The sequence below is a fragment of the Pezoporus flaviventris genome, unplaced genomic scaffold (genome assembly GCF_033815535.1).
Source record: "Pezoporus flaviventris isolate CSIRO_AGI_PZ_B2104156 unplaced genomic scaffold, CSIRO_AGI_Pfla_v1 ptg000001l, whole genome shotgun sequence".
NCBI classification, from domain to species: domain Eukaryota; kingdom Metazoa; phylum Chordata; class Aves; order Psittaciformes; family Psittacidae; genus Pezoporus; species Pezoporus flaviventris.
In genome coordinates, this window is record NW_026892549.1 from 10,864,574 (window position 1) to 10,885,399 (window position 20,826).

At 44.9% G+C, this 20,826-nt stretch overlaps 1 protein-coding gene across 1 annotated transcript; it reads left to right on the forward strand.

Moving 5' to 3' along the window:
- Nucleotides 1-2,029: 2,029 nt before the first annotated feature.
- LOC133264820 (carnosine N-methyltransferase 2-like) lies at nucleotides 2,030-16,486 on the forward strand. The gene is given in 11 exon segments (XM_061444819.1): nucleotides 2,030-2,124; nucleotides 3,628-3,755; nucleotides 3,758-3,790; nucleotides 3,793-3,823; nucleotides 6,082-6,143; nucleotides 7,518-7,656; nucleotides 9,944-9,996; nucleotides 13,048-13,155; nucleotides 13,254-13,384; nucleotides 14,365-14,458; nucleotides 15,252-16,486. Coding segments are annotated over 11 exon segments (1,203 nt in total). The 5' UTR covers nucleotides 2,030-2,056; the 3' UTR covers nucleotides 15,608-16,486.
- The last annotated feature ends 4,340 nt before the right edge of the window (nucleotides 16,487-20,826 follow it).

The window sequence follows — 20,826 nt, forward strand, 5'->3', positions numbered from 1 at the left end:
TTGCTCCCAGTTACAGGTTAGTTGGTGAGTCCCACTGAGGCAGAGGAGCACCAATTCAGCACACCAGCACAGCTGAGAAACCTTAACATAAAGCAAAGCTCCTGTGGTGCTGAGCTCTCCTGGATGTACCCCTCCCCAGCAGCCTTCTAAGGGTCATGCATCACAGCCTTGTTTCTCAACAAAAAACTCCTGTCCCCCTTAGTCTGTCCTCTTGAACCAGAAAATCTTCCTCAGGACCAGTCTTTATGGCCTTACTATTTGCACTGCTGACTTTGAGCTCAGGACAAACCCTCCTTGGCTGACAGTTCTCCATGATACAGCAGGATGCTACAGATGCCCTGGTTTTGGAGCACTGTACCTGTCGGATGTGTTTAATCCTGCCAGTGCTGTGCTCCCAGCACATGTCAGCAGCAGCAGCACAGGTACAGCCATGGGGATTTAAATTCTGAGTGTATTTTCCTGGCTGAAGACCCACGAGCTCTGGAGGGGTGAAGGGCACACGCCTCTGCTCCTGGCTTTGCTCTCAGATATCATTTTTTTGCAACACTGTATGGTCTGTAGGGGAAGAGCTGGTCTTCACCTTGAATCAAAGGGCCTTTTCTGAAGGCGGTCACGTTGGATTCTCTGTCTGCCCTTGCCTTAGCTCTGTAATTACAGCTACATAAGATATGACCTGCAGTCAAATAGTTTGAAAAGGGTGTTTTTGAAAGCTCTTGAAGAACTGCACCAGCAGCCAGGCTCCAGTAAAGAGGCAGGAAGGGCTGTGTTAAAAAAAAAATAATTGATCTCCACACCTAGATGCTTTGTTATTTTGTGAGGTTGAATTGAAATGTGGCTGAAGTGGCCGGGCCCAGCAGCAGTGAATGCTGTGTCCCCAGGACAGACAGGTTCTGCTTTTCCCATGTCATCTTTTTCAGTATTTATCAGAAGTCCTGTTCTTTTTCCTATAGGAAAAAAACCCTGTATACACATTTAAAAACAAATACTGTTCTTGAGCTCCAAGACCTACTGCTGCCCAGGAGCTGCTAAATATTTAATAGGATTAATACAAAACAAAACCTCTTCCTTTAATGGCAAATCTTGTCTTTAACTATCAAGAAAATGGGTACTCCAAATTTCTGGTTACCTTCCTCTCTACCAGAACCTGCCTAATGTAAATAACACGTTTGAATCAAATGTTTCACTTAGGACAGTACAGAAACTGCTGGCTATACCTTAGAAAATGTGTCTAGGAAATTGAAATTCTCTAACTGATGAAACCATTGTAATTAAAAAAAGAAACACTGCTGCAGAAGAAAAGAGCTCTGCTCACAGGAAAATCAAAGTTACATTGCATGGGCCTTAATCAGTTGTTTTAAGTGGAGCTGGGAGGATCTCAAACAATAAACTAGCAGTGCCAAAAAGAACTCCGTAAAAATGCCAAGGACCTTCCTGACGCTCATCAGCCTAACACTTGACCAATATTCAGATGATAAATTCATTGAAATTTGATTTCCAAATGCCAAGGCTTTCCTGCCTGAAGGCACAGTCTGATGCTTGTCATGGTGGGCTGACGGAGGTGTAGCGCTGAGGGGGCTGAGCACCATGGGTGACATCGGCTTTGGGCAGGCTCACCCTGGGAAAAGTGAGTGACCTACTTCTGCACGACTAGCCCCAAACTGATTTCCACAGCCACAGCATGCGGGGAAAATCACTGTTGCTTTGTTTAATCTCGCACTGCAGCCTGGCTCAAGATTTAACCATCGTCTCCCTAATCAAAACCCCCAGCTTTTCCAATTCACACGAAAAATGCAGTTTAGAGCGGATTTAGTCACGAGCTTGCCAGAACAACCAAAGCACAGGGTCTGAAGGGTATATCCTCCAAAGCCACCCTGCCACCAATTCCTGCCAGCTCAGGCAGCTGCCCACAATGTCCTGTTGTTTCCAGCAACAGGGGAACAAAGGCTGTTGTTGTAGGCTAATGCCGGCTCAGTTGTGGCATGCGCCTAAGTGGGCTGTTGGAGCTGCGGGGAGGGGAGGACACGGGGGGCCAGGGAGGCGTATCAGCCCCCGGTGGATGTACAAGGAGGTTTCCAAGCTCCTGGAGGCTGAAGGGCTCTCTACATCTCCTATTGCTCCGGGGAGGTACGGCTTCCTGCTGGAACCTGTGGGGTACCCATCCCTGGTGACAGCATGGGGGGGTGGATGGGTTCCTGGGCCTGGCTGGGCAGTGTGGCTTAGCTGGGACAAGGTGGAGGTGGCTGGAGGACACGAGGCAGTTGTGGCTGCAGCATGTGGGGCTCGGCTGGGTAATGCCAGGTGCCATCCACCACTGCGCAGGTGGTGTCTGGCATCTCTGGTGCAAATATTTAGGGACTGAAACAACAGATGTAGAATCATGGCCTGGGTGGGCAAACAGGACCAGGAGCCAAACCTGCATTTTAGACCTAGCAAAGGTATTCCGGTCTTTCCTCACCTTTGATTCAAATATTTTAGTTAGGAGCAATGATGTGGCCATTTCTAGCTTAACTTGCTGCTGCAGACCTGCCTCGGGGTGTTTCCAATTTAAATTCAATTGGAAACCAAATCTAGTATGAATCAAAACAGGTGTCTTTGTGGTGAAGCATCCCTACCTGAGAACATGATCCCTACCCTCCCTGAGCTGTATGAGGCAGGTGGTATTTTGGGGGAGGGATCTCAGCAAGGGAGGAGGGTTTGTTAAATCTGTTCTGCATGTTGCCTTCAGGGAATGGGAGTGGAGAGGATCTTAATGCTGCGCTTCCCACCCCTGGGCCTCACTTGAAAGTACAAAGTCCTTAAGTCCTTCTTTTTTTACACTTGTGTTATTAGATTTTAGTCAAAAGAGGCATCAGTCTTGTGGGTGCTGTAGGAGAAAAGGCCAAATCCAGGTGCAGGGAGCACATGGGGTTTTCTGTATTTGCGATTGTCACGACTGAATCTCCTGTTGTGCCATCCCACCCTGGGTGACATCATCCACGTCTGTCTCAGACAGCTCTCCCCTAAAAATATTTCCTTGTTTTTAATCCCTGTGGCTCAGCAAGCAGAGTGGGAGCAGGCCGGGCTCGCTGCCCCTCACCCTGGCTCCCCAGCTCCCCCATCCCCTTCGTGGGGCAGGGACGGGGGGTCCAGGCTGCCCACAGGGCTGCAGTGCCCCCTGGCACTGCCACCGTGCCCCATATTTCCCCGAATCAGAGCTGGAAAGATCACTTGCTCAGGTGTCTGGGCAGCCAGTGAGCCTCTCCTGTCTGGAGAAAGCAGGGATCTCTCAGCGCATCCCCAGCATGTCCATCCCTCAGGCAGCAGCATGGCAAGAATGCAGGAGATCGTCTCCTCCCGCCCAGGGCAGTGAAGATGGAGCAGCAGGGTTCAAAGCATGTTAAAACGTGGATGGAAACGGCCCCCAGGTCTCCCGGCGCTGGCTGAACCCCTCAGCCACTTCCACTCAGGTTTAGAAGTCTCAATCTGTCCCTTTTGTTTCCCTCCCCTTGAAAACAGCGCAGCTGCTGTGCGATGAGGACAGCCCCGCAGACGTCAGGTCCCGTGCGCGGCTCGCCCCGGCCCCTTGCTGCTTCCTCACAGAGCTCAGGTTTCCCCTTCCCTCTCCAGTGACGCTGCCTGTCCCAACAGGTGCCGGCAGAGCTGCGGAATCACGCCAGGGTCGCCACCTCCGTCGTGCTGGGTTGAATGGCGAGCACGGAGCGGGACGGCAGGTGGACATGCTAACATAGGGACCAGGTACCTGGCTAGCCCCCAGCCCCTGCCCAGCCGCCGTGTCCCAGCACGGCACGTGCCACACCATGGACCCCGTCCCAGAGATGAAGAGGTACGTGGATTTTGGAAGGGAGTGAGGGTGCAAGTTTTGCCACATCCGGCTGGGTGTCAGAGCCAGCCCCTGCTGTCCCTGTGTCACAGATGGGTGTGCGCAAGATGGGAGTAACAGCAGATGCACCCGTGTCCTGGGAGGGATGGGGTCTAAACCAGCCTTTGTGAGGAGACCTTTAGTCCCTTAGCAGCCGAAGTTTAGGTGTAATGGTGAGTTAGAGATGTTCTTGCAATTTGTGTCGCTAGAAACGTCTTGAATTTAGTGACTTTTTGAACTTAAAGGTGCTGCATCATTTAAAGTGACATTCTGAATTCCCTCTGTGTCCTGCACCTACACTCAGTAATGCAACCTGCTCCGTTCAGAGGGGGGAACAGGTTTAACCTCACTAACGTTGAGTTCTGACTTAGCAAGGAACCATGTCAGGATCATCTGCCCATGAGCATCTCACTCCCTGGCAGTCACTGCTTCAGTCTTGCTGTTGCGTATTGAGGTGCTGGGATGGACAGCTAGATTTTAAGCCAGATTTTAGAGGAAGTCCATTTGTTCCTAGCGATAATTACGCCTGTTTCGCCTTCCCAGCAACAAGTGTTAATCTTAGAAACCCTGCCTGGGGAGAAATGGCAAAAGTCTCGGTGGAAGAGTTACCTTGGCATCATCCATCTTGGTGAATACTTGTGCTGCAGTCTGTCCAGGTCACCTGGCAGGTCTCCTGGGATGGCTGGAAACATTTGACCGGTCAGAAATTGAGTTGTATTCCGGGACCCTAAGAGTAGCTCCGCTCTGCACAGGGGAAGGCACACTGCCCTTCAGCATTTTAGTAGGAGATTTATTCTGAAAACCATGTTGCTTGATTCAGCCAGCTGAGAGTACAGAATAGTCCTCTGTTTTGATAGGCAAAGATAGAAGAGGTTACAGGGTTGAGTGGAGATGGGGGAACTGGCCTGCAGCCAAGCTGGAGCTCATGGAGATGGGCTGACTTCAGCCTTTCTCTGACGTCTTTTCTAGAGAGAGGTGAAGTCAAGGTGGTGGAACCAAGACCTTTGACATACCTTGTGGGAGCCAAGTACACAACTTTGGCCGTGAACTCAGATGAAAACAACTGGTGTTATAGGCCTCCAGCCCACCCCAGCATCTCCAAGACTTCTGGGACATCTTAGTCTTTTCTTTCCTTCATCAACCAAAGCAGTGTGTTATTTGCACATATGACCACTTCCTTGCTACTTGCTAGCACAGTCATTGCATATTTGTATATCAGAGCCCCACTACAAGACTCCCGTCTTTCTTTTCTGCCTCTTGGCTCATTTCTTGTTCACTCAGGAGTTTTTTCCCTGACAGAGGGGACTCAGGGGATGCTTACTGCTGTTGCAGACTGCTTATCATGAAGCATGTTCTAACAGCAAAGCTTTGGGAGCAGAAACATGTCTAAACCCAGGTTATACAGGAATGTCACCTCGAAGTCTTGCTGTGCATCTTGATTTTGAAATGTGGTTACCCAGAAGATGACTATTCCCCTTGCATAGATAACCTCACCCCAACACTTTCTTTGCAGAATTGGGGTCCTTGCTCCAATTTAATTTCATCCCTTCCTTTTGCTAGTGGCACCTCATCCCTGTTTCGTAGATGAGGCACACTGTCAAAGGAAAGTGAAGATGTGATTTAATTGCTGGAAATCTTCACAGAACCCCCCTAAACTAAGAATGAAAACACGTGACTGAGTGAAAACATTTATTGTCAAATGGCCTTTTGCCCCTTGAGTCCTGTACCTTCTAGAAGTTACCAAGGTAGTATTTGCAGACAGAAAAATCCTAAGATAAAAAAAAAAGTCACAGCAGAAAGATCCATGAAACTTTGGGCCAAGTAGATCTTTTAGCACTTCAGATGCTGAAGCTCACTATAGCCTTTTCCTAATTTCACTGCTATTTCTTTTACTCTGTTCATGATTAAAGGTTTCACAGAGTGTGTATGTGATATCCGCTATATTGACTGCTTAATGATTCTTCAGAGACAGGAAAAGCTTCCACAGCACATCTCAGACAAGCACTGGTGCAGGTGGCCAGTCTGTTGCTGATACTTACAGGTGATCAGCTAATTGAGAAATTTTGACTTTCTTTAGCCTAGTCAAAGAGAACAAACAGTATTGATTATCAGACAAGGAAAATTTGTCCAGGAACATCTTCTCTTTGTTCTGCATTTTCAATGCAGCTTCAAAAAAGCATACAGGTTCTTCAAATAACTGAAGTGCTATACTTTCCTTACAGGAATAGGTTCCCCAGCATGAACTTTGAAGCAGAGATTCTGACAGCTCCACACGATAACTCAGGTATTTGGGAGAAAAAGAAAAAAATAAAGAGATTAAAGTAAAATGCCCACTCAGCTTGCTATCACTGCAGACATGTTTGAGTTCTTCTGGAGTTTGAGATTGATTAAAAACCAAAACAAAACAACAAAACCCCAGGATGCTAAACTGACTGCAGTTCAGGTGATTTCAGGTTTTAGGGTATATGTCAAAGTGTTGAGGATAGATGTTGGTATACTTACCTCCAATAGGGCTGGATACATGTAGGATCTCCATACATGCCTACCAGAAACACAGCTGCCAATGATGTGATTTGGAAACAGCACAGTTTCATATGAGACATACAGTTTTCTTACTAGTGCAACTAAAAGCTGATAATTAAAAAGCAGCTCCTCAAAAGGCAAAACTGATGATGAAGATGTTCTGCTGAGTTCTGTCCTTCATTCTCATTTTATTTAGGAGGAAAAGCTGTTTTTTTTCCTGTTGAATGCTACCTTTCCTATGCTGATCTCACATGTTGAGGCTGGCACTATGACTGCCTTCCTACTGCAGCCCTCTGAGATAGACCCCAGGGCGAGTACTCGGCTCATGGAATCTTCTCATGAACCTCAGTTTTACTGTTGCTCCTCAGACCCAAGCAGTTGGTTAGAGCAGGGCTGTCCTTAGAATGAGACAGTGATGAAGTGAGTCTTTGCAATAATTGCTTGCAACCTGGGTGTTAGAGCTAGAACTCTTGTTCTCAGCCATGCATGTTTAAGCATGAGCCTATTCAGATGAAATGCTTTTGCTGCTGGTGTCCTTCCTGCCCACAGCCTGCAGTTCCTAGTCAGAAATTCACCTCTCTGGCAGTGCATTGCAGTCCCATGCTGGCAAGATTCAGAAATCAGGTGTTCGGTGTTGACTATATTTGCTTGAGCTGCAGGTGGCAGTTTTTGCGTTGCCTTCTCCCTAACAGCAAGTGTGCCAACAGCTGGTGATTTCAGTTACACCATCCAGCATATGTGTGAGCGATGGCCCCTCCAGGTTTGGACCTGCTAGGCAATTCCCTTCACCTTCTTGCCTTGATTCTTTCAGAAAAACTCTCCAGTTACCTCCCTTTCTGTAAACTGAGTACCCCATATCTGGCTAAGCATTTTGGAGTTGTTTTCCTCAGGCTGACCTGTAGTAATAAAGCACTTAACAAATATGCTGATAGAAAAGGACATCTAAGAATAATTTTCAAAACCGGATTGTGAACAGGTTGGGAAGTGTTCTGAACGGCTCCTAGCCCATGTGTCCTCTGTACCATATTCCCAAATCTCTGGCTTCTTTTGTGTTGGGTTTCTTCCACAAGGTAAGTGCTTTCATCCTTCATTTGCCTTGAAACCACTAACACACAATTTGTATTTGTTTCTCAAGAGCTATATGTGATCCCTTCCATGAGAAGTCTCACAGCTGAGGAGTATGTAGAGGCCTTCAAGTCATTTTTGGATCATTCAACAGAGCATCAGTGCATGGATGAGTTCAACAAGAAAGAATTGCCCAACATCATGGCTGGGTAAGAAAGCACTTCCACCAAGGTGGGAAAGGCATGTTATCCTGGAAGGGCAACCTGCATTCAAGAATCAGAAAACATGTTTATGGACTTTCTGGAGCAGGAATGAACTTTTAATGCTATTAATTTTTAAGTCCCTTAATTGTAATCTTTAGGATTGAAATGGTTTAAGCCCAGTCAGCAACTAAGTACTATGCAGCTGCTTGCTCACCCCCCTCCCTGTCCTGGTGGGATAGGGAGGAGAATCAGAAAAAGGTAAAACCTGTGGGTTGAGATAAGAATAATTTAATAATTGAAACTAAGTAAAATATTATGATGATAACAACAGCAACAACATTAATATTAATAATTGTAATAATAATAATAATAGCAATAATGTAATGAAAAGGGAAACAACAAAAAGACAGAGAAATAAAATTCCCCCAAAACCCAAGTGGTGGACAATACAATTGCTTATCATTCACTGACTGATACTCTGCCTAATACAAGCAACTATCAGTCCCTCCAGGCAAACTCCCCCCAGTTTGTACACTGGGCACAACACTTTGTGGTATGGAATACCCCTTTGGCTGGTTTGGGTCAGGTGTCCTGTCTCTGTTTCCTCTTGGCTTCTTGTGCCCCTACTCATTGGCAAAGCATGAGACTGACAAGATCAGTCACTAAGACAAGATCAGGGTAACAACTGAAACATTGGTGTGTTATCAGCATTGTTCTGAGACTAAATCCAAAACTAAGCACTGCACCAGCTACTAGGAAGAAAATTATCCCAGCTAAAATCAGAACAAGGATATTCCGTTTAATGACTCCAGAATACATGCCATTGCAACTAATACACTGCATTGCCTCTCAGCTTATCTTAAGGAAAGAATCAAGACCTAATTTTCATGTCCATCCTTTTTCATTAGGTCCTTTTCCAAGGATTAAAGGTTTTGGGGTTTTTGTTTGTTTCTTTCAAAAGAAAGATCTCTTGTACTTTCTCCCTGCATTTGGGACATTTGGACATCAGCCCAAACAGAAACACATCTCTAATTCCCTTCTAGTGACTAATTCTTGGTTTTCTCAATCCCCTAAGACCTCCTTATTTCTATCCTAAGTCGATTTGCATTGCTTAAGTACCAAATGATAATCAGTTTGTGAAGTATTGATGTAATACATTAAGACTGGATATCCGCAGATAGTTTTAGAACAGCCTAGATACAAACCACATGAAAGCCCTTTCAAGTTGGGTAATTTTTGGCTGTTACAGAAACTCTATTCTCCATTGAGAAAAAAATTTAGGCAGTCAAATTTTTATTCTCCATATCAGATATATATAAAAAGCATTAAAATACTAATAAAAAAATAATTTTTGGGGGGAGATTTAATTTAATTATTTATGTGAATTTTAAATTATGTAAAACATTGCAGCTTCCTATGATGATGGTTATGGGCCTGTAAAAGGGTCTTGGCCCTAGTTAGGGCTAAGCTCTTGACTAACTCACACCCTCCAGGATTTCCTACTTGTTCTCCTCTTGTTGAATCATTTCTGTGGAGTCTCCTGAGATTGTGTATGGGAAACTCAATCACCCTGCACAGTCCATGCCTCAAAGCAGTACAAGGCCATAAAGCATGTCGGAGCAGTAAGGAGCCTCTGGCCTGGGCTACTCTTCCTCAAGCCAGGCTGTAATTATATATTCTGCTATGAACCACGTGATTGGGGTTTTTTTGGTCTTCTCAAAAGTAGTATTTCTAAGATAAAAAGTATTGAAGATTCTGACTTTCCCTCCCAATTTCAAATCAAGATTGATTTTTAAAAGGTAGACTTTCCCATCACCTGAATAACCTCATCTTTTACTTTCTCTGGTTATTTATGTCCAATATTGGAAAATCAAACTTCTCTCCTTAAGGTGTATAGGTTTCACTTTGGCTCACCTTGTCCCTGCATGCCCAGCAGTGCCCACCCCAGCCAGGCACAGCACTGCTACCCCCAAAGGGAACCCCTCACCCTCGGATTCCCTGAGGCATTTTTCCATGGTGCCATTCACTGCATGAAGGAAACATTCTGGCAAAGGATAAGAAACACTATGTCCTGATGCCTACTGTACTTTGATATGTGAGCTTGCTAATATGGGGCTGGCTCCCACCACGCAGCTGGTTATAGCTGCTTTCCAAAGTGATGCTTGAATTTCTAGCCTAATTCATGTGGCAAAACAGGAAAATTTCCAGGCAAATGTCACATCTGAGATACTAGAATTGAAACGTGAAGTCGTGTGACGTATTGTGGTTAAGTAATATGTATTTATAATTTCAGTCTCGGCAATGGAAAATCAACTATAAATGTTCTGGGCGTTGGAAGTGGCACAGGTAAGGAGCTTAGCAGCACTCCTGATGACAGGGGCTGGGGGTCCCTATGGGTTGCAGAAGGTGATGCCAAAATTCTGAGCAAATCGGGTTTTAATAACATGTTTCTCATTGAGGCAGAGAATGGCAATATGGGGTGTTGAGCCAGGATGACAGAAATCTCCTCTCCTTCCCTCTCACATCTCCCTTCTGAAACACTGCTTCTCAAATCTTTCTGAGAAGTGAGATGAGTGGGATGATTTTGGCTTAGTCTGTTCCTCTTGATGACTCTCACCTGGCTTTGTATGTCTCAAAGCAAGAACTGGGTTAGGTATGAGAGCATCTTCAAACCTTCTCAGAGAGAATTAAAGAGATCTGAGTGGTTTGTTCCACCCTAAGTCCTATCTTAGACTATCCCATCTGAAAGGACCTCTCTTTCTGCTTTGCTTTTAAGGATCCCCAAGGCCAAAGCTGGGCGATGCTCTGCTCCAGGTGGTGCAAACCACCATTAGCATGGGGCTGCTTCAGCTTTTTCAAGATGTGCGTTTTTGTTACTACTTTGTTTATATCCAGTGATAAGTAAGGTTTAACTGCAAATGGTATTTCCCCCCAGAGAGAAACCCGTGTTTTGGAAAATAGCTTTGAAGGTGTTCTAAATGAATTTGTGTTTAAAATAAAAAAAGTGATGAAACATCCAACTTTGCTCCTAGGGAAACTGGGGATAAATAAGAAGTAGAGAAAAGAAGTGGCACTTTGATTTGTCAGAGTTTGCTTTTGCTTTAAAAAGTACTTTCAGATGAATGTTAAGTGCTAATACTTTCAAATGCAAGTATTTTTCTCACTTTTCTTTTTCTTTTTTTTTTTTTTCCCTTCTTTTCCTGAGTGAGAGAAAAATAGCATTAAACTATTTTCCCCAGCTGGGAATATTTTGGAGCAGATGAGAAAGCAAGCAGGAAGAAATCACTCAGTTCTCAATTGCATTCTATTTTCATTAAGTATTACAAACCCGAAATTCTGACTCCAGGAAAACACTAGGGGAAAATGAACTTTTTTGCACAGTCCTATTTTTTTTTTTTATTTCCTTTTCAGAAGGTGTTTTAATAGAAAAGTAAAACCTTTAAAATGTCCTGGGTTTCCTGCCCCTCACAGATGACGTGGTACAGAGTTGCACCCCCACAGCTTGTCCACAGCTGCAAGAGCTGAACTTCTGTGGCTAGGCAGGGAGTAAGCTGGGATGGCATTGAGCAAAAGGTTATATCTGATCCCTGACCTTTTCAGGCTTGGACTCTGATTTCACAGAGACCCCAGAATTAATTTAGTTGATGAAAATATTAATGGGGATTAGGGACTGACTCTACATCCTAAAATACTGTTGCCAGCTCCAGATCACATTTTCTCATTCGCCCTATGTTTACCCATGGCTGATTTAACTCTCTGGGCTGTAACCTCCCAGTTAGTGATGCATGGGCTGCTCTTTGCAGAGCGGTTTCACTCGTGCTTCACCCTCACTGTGGTTAGTACTGAAGAATTGCTGGCAGGGCAAGCTGGTGCAGAGAAATTCCTACTCTGAACCACTGTATTTTACTGCTAGTTTTTGCAGATACCCCAGATGAGGACACTATTCACTGCTCTTGCAAAGACTGGATTAGGGTATTTTACAGAGATGGAGTAAAAAACCCCACCCAAGCAACTTTTATGAAACGTGTTTGCTGTGATACACCTATTTGCCACCAACAGTGGCTCCAGGGCATGGGGTAGCGATGCTTTACCTCCTGTCTGCCCTGAGCCTGCAAGGAGCCCATGTCAGCACCTCTGATTGCTGGTGCTCCCCATCCCAGGCACATACTAACTGGCATTTAGGACTGCCTAAAATGAATCAGCTCCTTCCTATAGGGATCTTCCATCCTGTCAACTATTGGTCCTTCAACATATGCAGCCGCAGCCTCTTTCCTTGTGCTTTTGGCCAGCCCTGCACTGCTGCCACTGCATTCCTCAGGGGTCTTGGTTATTTTTTCTCCAATTTCAAAAGGCTCGTCCTTCCTTGGATGTCCATGTAGTGCTGGCATGGCTTCTGTTTCCCTCCTTGAATTCTATTTACTGCAACACCTGTCAAAGATGAAGACTCTTCTCATAGCTTGTACGTCAGCTAGGGAAGATGCAGTATTTAATATCAAGATCTCTGTGTGTGGCATTTGCATGTGCAGGCCTATTTTTAGGCCCCACCATAAGCTACAGACAGGATTCACACAGAGGTCCACTTAAGGTGGTCACCTTTGCTGTTTGTTTCTGTAGTTCCAGATGAACTTGGTGTATTGTGGCCTTTCTGGGAGAAAACAGGAGTAACCTGCATCATTTCAAAAGAGGCTGGAAATTTCCTAGGATAGGACAGGATGCTGCTTGCTCCTTCAGAGCTTACACAGCAACAGAGGAGCACCAACAGCCAAATTTGCAGGGTACCTACACACAAATACGTGAGTTTCTATTTGCAGCTCCAAAATCAGTCAATGCTCAGAGCTGAGACCAGGTGGCTGGTCCCTGAAGAGGGAAGATCCAGGTTACTGCATGTCAATGGGACTTTCCTCTTGCCATGCTGCTCCCTGAGTCTGGGAGCTGTGTCACACCAGAACAGTCATCACGTCCCTGTGGCACTGCCCAAGGCATGGACCACCCTGTGCCATGCTGAAGCTACACAGTTGTGCCAACTGGCTCCTTGCATCAATTCAAACTTTGTGGTTTTGTTGGAAACTAAGGCTTCCTGGTTGTTTTTTCTAAATATTGACCTTTAATTATTTTGACCTCTTTGTCCCATGACACAGAGTAATGCCACCAGCAGGTTTCTGCACTGTTGCTTATCTCGTCCTTGTTCTTAGTCTTATCTGTAATGATATGTTACCTGAAGTAGTCAAATATCATGGTAAGACTACCACTGGGCTCGATGCCACCATGCAGGCTGCAAGGTAGAAAGTGTCTCCCTTCTGCCTGGGGGATTTCGCAGCAGGGAGGTGGCAGGTACACTGCATCTTTTCATCACATTTAAGTACTTTTTGAAGCAATGATTTTATGTTTATTGAATAGGTGAGCAGGATTTGAAAATGATCAGGATACTGCAGGCTGCACACCCAGGTGTCCTTATTGACAACGAAATTGTAGAGCCCAACCCACAACATGTGGCAGCTTACAAAGGTAAGTCTATACCTTCTGCCTGGGGTACATCAAGAATTGCCTATTTGAATGATGACTTTTTCTGTGAAAATCATCTTTTTCTACTACTTTTTAAACAGAGCTGGTGAATCAAGCTCCAGACCTGGAAAATGTCTCTTTTAGTTGGCACCAGCTCACTTCCTCAGAGTATGAGCAACAGGTGAAAGAGAAAGGTGCACACAAGAAATTTGACTTCATCCATATGATCCAGGTAATGGAGTATTGTTTTAATATAGGAGTGTTAGCTTTAGCCACTCCCTTAATTTCTGCCATATGCATGAAGTTAGGGTACCAGAGCTGAGCACTGGTCTCACTGAGATCTCCCATGAGCCATAACTTCTGCAGCAGCTATACAAACATCAAACCTCATTCTCTATCCACCCTGGTTTTGGTCCCTGGTTTGTACTGGTTTAACTGTGTATGGTAGATAATAAAGCAGGACAAGTCTCAGGCTGTCACACAGAAACCAACAATCATGCTTTGCTGCTGCAAAAGACCTTGATTGTTTTGCTTTATCAGAGTAGTTTGGAGAGCACTGAAGAGAAGTTTAGTGAAAGAACACCTGTGTCAGGTTTTGGGTCAGAAATGTTGCTGCTGTGTCTCTGATACTGATGACACTGCTGTTGTATGTGCAAAATAATATTTTGTAAAAAATCTGTTATTCTTTTGCTTTAGTGGCTTTTCTTTCATTTTCCTTTCATTACATCCTGCTTTCATTTCATAAAAGCTGATTTCACAACCAGAAAGTGTTTTGGGGATTTGATGGATGTGTCAAGTTACAAGTCCTGGTGGCAGCCTTTGAGATGAGCCCTGCTTTGCCTTAGCGCAAATTCCTCAATATCTGGAAGAGACCCATCCTACCCATGTCCCAGGCATGTCTGAGAAATGTCCCTGGTGATAAGGACCACCCACACAAACCAGGAGACTCCACTCTGTGGGCAGGTCAGCACCTGGCTGGTGGCTGAAGCTGAGCAGAAGGTCCCTGGGTCTGGCCCCCAGGCTGTTGGTGCCAGTGGAGAGCTGGTGATGCTCAGTCCTGTGGGGCATCCTTAACTGTGCATGCTGAGTCAGGACAGGCTGGGAAGCAACTGTGAAGTAGCTAAAGCCAGCTCTATAGAGAAAGTGTTTAAGCCTTTGAAGGGCCATTGCACTGTGAAGGAGGAATAGTGGCTGTGTGTAACTCTGTCCTAGATGCTGTACCGTGTGGAGGATATTCCCAGTACTATCAAATTTTTCCACAGCTGCCTTGACCATCATGGTAAACTCCTGATCATAATTTTATCAGGTAAGAGGCACCTTTACTTTTTGTTTCTCAGGATTTCAGTAGCACTTATTCTTCTAGAATAATTAAATAAAACCAGTGCTGTATTTCATAGGGAGCATGTAACCTTGAGCTTAGCCTCTTGGACCCCAATATGTGATGGGACCCCTTTGTGGCATTGTTTCCATGCTTATTAAATAGATAAATAGCTCCATAACTAAAAGAGACCTCCTGCTGTGAAATTACTGGTTAGAGAGAAGTGTGGCTATTCATAAATGAGGATCAAACCTTCATGGTGAAATCATCACTGTAAAAACATTACCTGAGCTCTGGAAGGACCTGTCTTTGGGTGTAGGCTTCCTCCCCATATTTGCCGTTAATACTCCCTCTCACGTTGCTGGTAGGCTGTTTCCCTTGCTAGCTTGGACTGTCTTTTTCAGCTACGTATTCTTCAATATGCACTTAAAATTGAGGTTTGATGTATAAAAACATCTACAATGTTCTAGCAGAGGGCACTTAATAGGTAGTGTGCATGTGCAGCCTCAGCACACTGGTACCTCTGTGTGTAATCCTTCTAGCCAAATCCAGTGCCTGAGGCCATCTCCCATGAATTTTCTTTTAATGGGAGAGTTTTGGAAGAAGTGGGGAGACCACAGGTTTACTTCTCCCTGGGCATGGATGTTTGTAAGTGGACTCAAGTAAAGGGAAAGCTCTGGGTCAGCAGCAAGGGAGCATTTCAAACTCATGTAGTAGTTGCATTAGCTGGTGTTTGACTGCTTTGGCTTTGCAAAAGTAACCTTTCCTCCTGTTCTGTCAGACAGTAGTGGATGGGCCAGCCTATGGAAGAACTACAGACACTGTTTGCCTTCCACGGACAGTGGCCACTACATCACCTCCAACGGCATCACAGATATTTTGAAGAGACTTGGTATTGAATACCGCATTTATGAGTTCCTGTCGGGCTGGGATATCACTGAGTGCTTTATTGATGGGGACCTGGTTGGAGGCTGCATGATGGATTTCCTGACAGGGACAAAAAACTTCCTGGGCACGGCCCCTCCAGGTCTGAGGCGGCAGCTGCAGGAGGCTCTCTGCCAGCCAGAGTGCAGCAGCAAAAAGGATGGGAGGATCATCTTCAGCAACAACTTGAGTATGATTGTGGTTGATTCCTAGAGTCCGGACCAACTGTAGAAGACAAATTAGGTGGGTATGGAGGCAATGCAGTTGCAGAAGGGTGTAGCATAGAAAGAAGGCAACTCACGGGCAAGAAGGTGAGAAAGTGAGGCTCAGCTGCAGCCTCTCATTCCCAGCCAGGGCCACCTGTGACACCAGAGATGAGCTCTTTGTCCTGCTGAGGTCATCGGGGCCACCCTGGCTATTCAGTCATAGAATCATAGAATGGTTTGGGTTGGAAGGGACCTTAAAGATCATCTATTTCCAACCTCCCTGTCTTGGGCAGGGACACTTCTGCTACACCAGGTCCTAGTCTAGCCCTAGGAAAACGTTTTGCAGAGAGTGAAGAGCTTCATCTCACTAAAAGCCTACATGGACTTGGTTTTGGACAGTATGCATCCTGTCTGTGCTTTTGACACTGGGATTTCCACTTTTTTTTATAAAGCCAGCATGTTTACATGTCTATATGACCAGGTGCTGTTTTTCAGCTGGGATGAAGCTGCAGCCTCCGTGCCGGCTGCATAGAGACCCACTGCTTCCAGCTGTGCCAGGGCAAGATTGGAAAGGTGTCCCTACTGCTTTGCACCCAAGTAATGTGCCTTGTTGCACCCAGATACGAGATGTACGTTGCTCTGAGCTAGGCTTTTTCACATGCGGGTATCAGTGTAGGTATTTACTGCCAAAATCATCTCAGCACCTCGTAATATAGGCATGTCTTAAAAAATTACCAGTTATTATGTTTGGAGATGTTTTTGGATCCCAGGATGATAGCTGCCCTGTGTTCTTTCAGGCAGACATTAATTTAGCTACTTTCTTACTACTGTTTTTCTCCATTTAAAATAAAAGCAATCTTAAACCAAAAAGGTCACATTTTTTTTCTGCACATGTGGGCTTACAGAAAATGAAGAGCAAAGAGGTTATTTAGTTAAAAACAAAACAAAACAAAAATGCCATTTTATGGAAACATTAAGGGTTTCTTGTGAGAAAGATGGGCCTGAGGATGTGGAAAAGCTGTGAGCGAGCTGCAGCTTGTCCTTACGCTGCATCTGCGGAAGGGAGCTTGGCTCACTCAAAGCCACATAGCTGCAGTGCAGCAAAACAGAACCAATGTTACTTAAATATAATGTATGTAGTTAAGATGTTAATACAGGTAAGTTAAGATTATTTCCACAGGGACCTGAGTTGTTCAAAGGGCTGAAGGATGTGCCCCCGGGGCCCAGCTCTAGAGGGAGATGCTGCACGGAATGTTAGTGAGGCTTGGCATTGCATTGTCTCGTCGTGCTGTGCCTGAGCGTAGGGGGGAAAGCTGCCTGCAGTCCCACTGGCTTCATTGCAAAGAGCTCTCAGGGCAGGAAGCACCAGCTCAGATACCTGCAGGCACAGAGCCTGCCACTATAAACTGATTTTTCCGTGCTTAAGCTGGAAAGCACATGTCTGTGTGTACCCTAAGGAGCTGCCTTAGTGATGCCTGTTATTAATCAAAAGGCTTGTTCCAGCATCATGAGCACATGGGTCAGCACATTGGCTTGTAAACTATTACATGCTATGATCCCAATAAACCTACCTGCAGCCCACACACCATCTCTCTGCCCAGATCGACTGACCAGTATCAGTGTTCATATCTGAAAAGGTAATGTCAGTTCATACGGTCATCGTGGCTCTACTTTGTCCTTTGTTTTTTCAGGGTTTGTTTTGTTTTTTGCTTGTTTGGGTTGTTTTGGGGCGGGTTTTTTTTTACTTAGTTTGGTTTGGTTTTCTTTGTTTGGGTTTCTGTTTTGGTTTGCACTTTTTTTCATACCTTTTTGACATGCAGCCATTTGTCCTGAAACCACTGTAAGGAATGAAAGAGAAAAGCAATGGAAAACGTAACATCATCTCTCTGTCTGGACTGCAGCACACTGGTCTGTAAGTACTACTGCTGTCAGTCTAAGAAACATCAGTCAAAACCAGACAGTCTCCTCCATAGTATTCCATACCTATGCACAAGCCTTTCATTTTGATCCATTTTATTTTTTATTCTGAAGGTATCTATCTCCTTTGCTTGTGCTTGCTTGCAGCACTGGGCAGTGAGTGTACTGCTGGGAGGCTCTCAGCACTGCTCTCATCAGTGTTCTCCTTCCACGGTTAATGCCCATGGTATACTTCCAAGTGTTGGTGATGTCTCTGTCTCTACGTGGTAGATTAAAAAGAAAACCAAAATATACCAAAAAAACAGTCTTGCTTTTCAAGCTCCAAAGAACTATCTGTTAGTCTTTGCAGACATTTGGAACACCCCAAGTTCCCCCAGATCTTCCCCAAACCAAGAGGTTTTTAACCCTCCTTGGAGTTTTCTGTGCAGGTAGACATGTTTCCGGTAAGCAGATACTCAGCAAAACCTGTGAGCACCAAATTTACCCACACCATTGTAAATCAATGTGCAAATGCTCAGAAGAAAAGGAGCTCTTCAAAGCAGACTCTTTAGTGACAGCCTAAGGAGATGAAACAGGGAAGCCCATTAAAAACATGGCTGCTTAATGCTTTATCTGTATTTTTTTCTTTTGATTCTTGAAAAGCAAGTTATTTAAAGGCAATCCTGCCTGTTCACCTGGAACAAATGCTATCGTGAGTGTGTGTTCCATTTATTTATATACATATTTATTCTTGGGCAAATACGCTATTTAATAACTACTTGTGCTTTCTAAAATAGGCTCTCCTCCCACAGGGAACTTCTGCCTGCGCATTCCCAGCAGCCCGGACGCAGCAGCGCAGTTGGGTCTGCGTGGCCACGAGAGGGCTGCAGCAGCCAGCGGATTAAATCCGCCTCCCAACACACTTGAGATGCTGAGCTGGAGGCAGAGTCAAGCAGCCAGGCAGGCGGATGGGGCAGTTGTTTAGCTCAGCTTTCTTTGCTGGGTCACTGCATCCTGATTCTAGCTGTTGGGGACCACGCTTTTTTCTTCCTGAGAGTCATGTTCTTAATGCCAAGCTCCAGGTCATAAATAAGTCAAAATTGCACAGCAGAGGTGCCAACAAGGGCTACACAGGTTTTGCTCGTGGGTTGTTTTTTTTTGTCCTCACTCAACAACCGAAGTGCTGCAGCTTGGCTGACTCTCAAGCTGCAGAGAGCTAACCAGGGGCTGCCCGGGGCAGAAAAACACAAGGAAGGGGGTGTCAGGAGTAAGAGGTTGCTTCTGCTTTACCTTTGAGTTGAATTAAGCTCAGTCCAGGATGACCCCTACTCCTCAGTGAGTTTCACGGCAATTTGTAGTGCTGCAGTTAGGAAGGAGCAGGTCCAGGGCTCTCTGAGGGAGCTGTGCTGCTCTGTCAGCATGATAGCTAGCTCCAGCCCAAAGTGAATGCTTTTGTGAACATGTAGTAAGCTGCTGCGTGTACTCTGGAGTAGAAGTAATGTCTACACAACCCAAACTACATTATTTTTAAATGCTTCAGCTACAGGTTTTATCCTTACTTCAAGTTAATAATATGCCTATTTCAATGGCATGTCATTGCTCTGATTGTGTATTACAGCCTCTTAAAAATGACTTACAGAAAGCAGCTCTTTATATATCAAGGAAGGAGAATTTGTTTTTTATTGGGCTTGTATTTAGTTTTGGGGGCTGAATGGTTTACCTTTGTAGTGAACATTAAGCCTTTTCTATCCATGAACATTAGGAGGGGAAAGAAAGTAGCACAGGAAAATCTAATAGCTCTTTTCAAAATAATCCCATTGAAAGACAAGCTCAGTAAAATACTGGAGCATATACTGAAAAAATTAAAATTAACCTCAATCAGGGAACAAAACATAAAAATACAGATGCTGACTTCCTCCTCACACCCTTCAATATTTGCCCACAGAAATATATATCAAGGACATAGAAAATCTTTGGTTACTCCACACATTCCTCATAAAGAAATATATCAAATAAATGCATGCCTGTACAGTGAGATCTCTAACAATCATGAGCCATACAGCATCTGTATTAATAGTTTTCATTGAGACACCAAGCTTTGTCCTGTAGTCTTCAGATTTGAGATGCTAGTTCTGGAGGTCCCTTGAGTGAAGAAACCTGAGGCACAATCTAGACGTGGTGGAGAGGCTGCCACAAAGTTGTACTTAGGAAATCCCAGGAAGACTCAGGACATGCTTCTGCCTAGAAATAAGTTTCCATCTGCCCTCAATCCATGCATGGTTCAGAGCTGTTTCCTTGAAAATATTGTCAGACAGTCCTTGGTAGGAACAGAATTTGGGTTTCCTGAGAGACTGACTGTTCTCAACGAGCTTTATGGTGGGAAGGGCAGGAGTAACTGTGAGCTCAACATGCAGTGTCTTTTGATTGAGTTAGTCCTGATGACCCAAACCATAAACCATCTCTGCATGCTCCGTATCCAGCAGAGAAGGCAGCAAAAGCCAGACAAATCTCCCTGAAGCTGCTGGCTGTGCATCTTCGTACTGGTGACAGGATCATACTGACATTCCTGGAGCTTACAAAGGCCTTCATAGGTCATCATTCTAAGGTGTTTATCATGCTACTTTTTAAAGTACAGTATTTTTTGAAGGCCATATCCTCCAGACTGAGAAGAAATATCCAAACCAAGTCTAAAATAACTTTTTGGTTAACCATTGCTCTTTGGAGTCATTCAAATCCAGTACTGAAGTATCAACAGAAACCTAAATCTTGCTAGATGGCAAGAATCCTGGTTAGGTCTCTGAAGACGTCTATGGACCAGTGCATGGTCCCTCTACTATGTACCAAGCTGCTGGGACACCTGACAGCAATAGCCTGGAAATCTCCTTGGTTTTGTACAATGGATGGCTCTAAAAGCCCCCTTATCAATGCAAAGGTTCCTTTCAATCAGTCCTAAAACAGGAAAACAAATAAACTGACAGCTTATCCCTCTAATACAAATATGTTCATGTGATCTGCCTGGCACGGGAGCTGGGGCTGCAGCCTGGACACCCAGAGGACATTGTGCAGCAGCCCTCCTACACTGTCTTATTTAAGGCTGCTGGTTTTAGCTAAAGCAGCAGCTGATACAAAATGTAGGCTATGTGATGTACATTCCCCATTCTCCTTTAAAGTCTTGTTAAAAATAAAATTAATCATAAAAATCCCTCGGAGAGAAATGTTTCAAGTACGAGCTAGAGCTGGAAAGATCTTAGGTCTGACCAGGGTTTGTAGAACATGTGAGACAGCCAGATCCCAGATGGGCTTTTCTTCTCATCTCTGAGAAGGAACAGG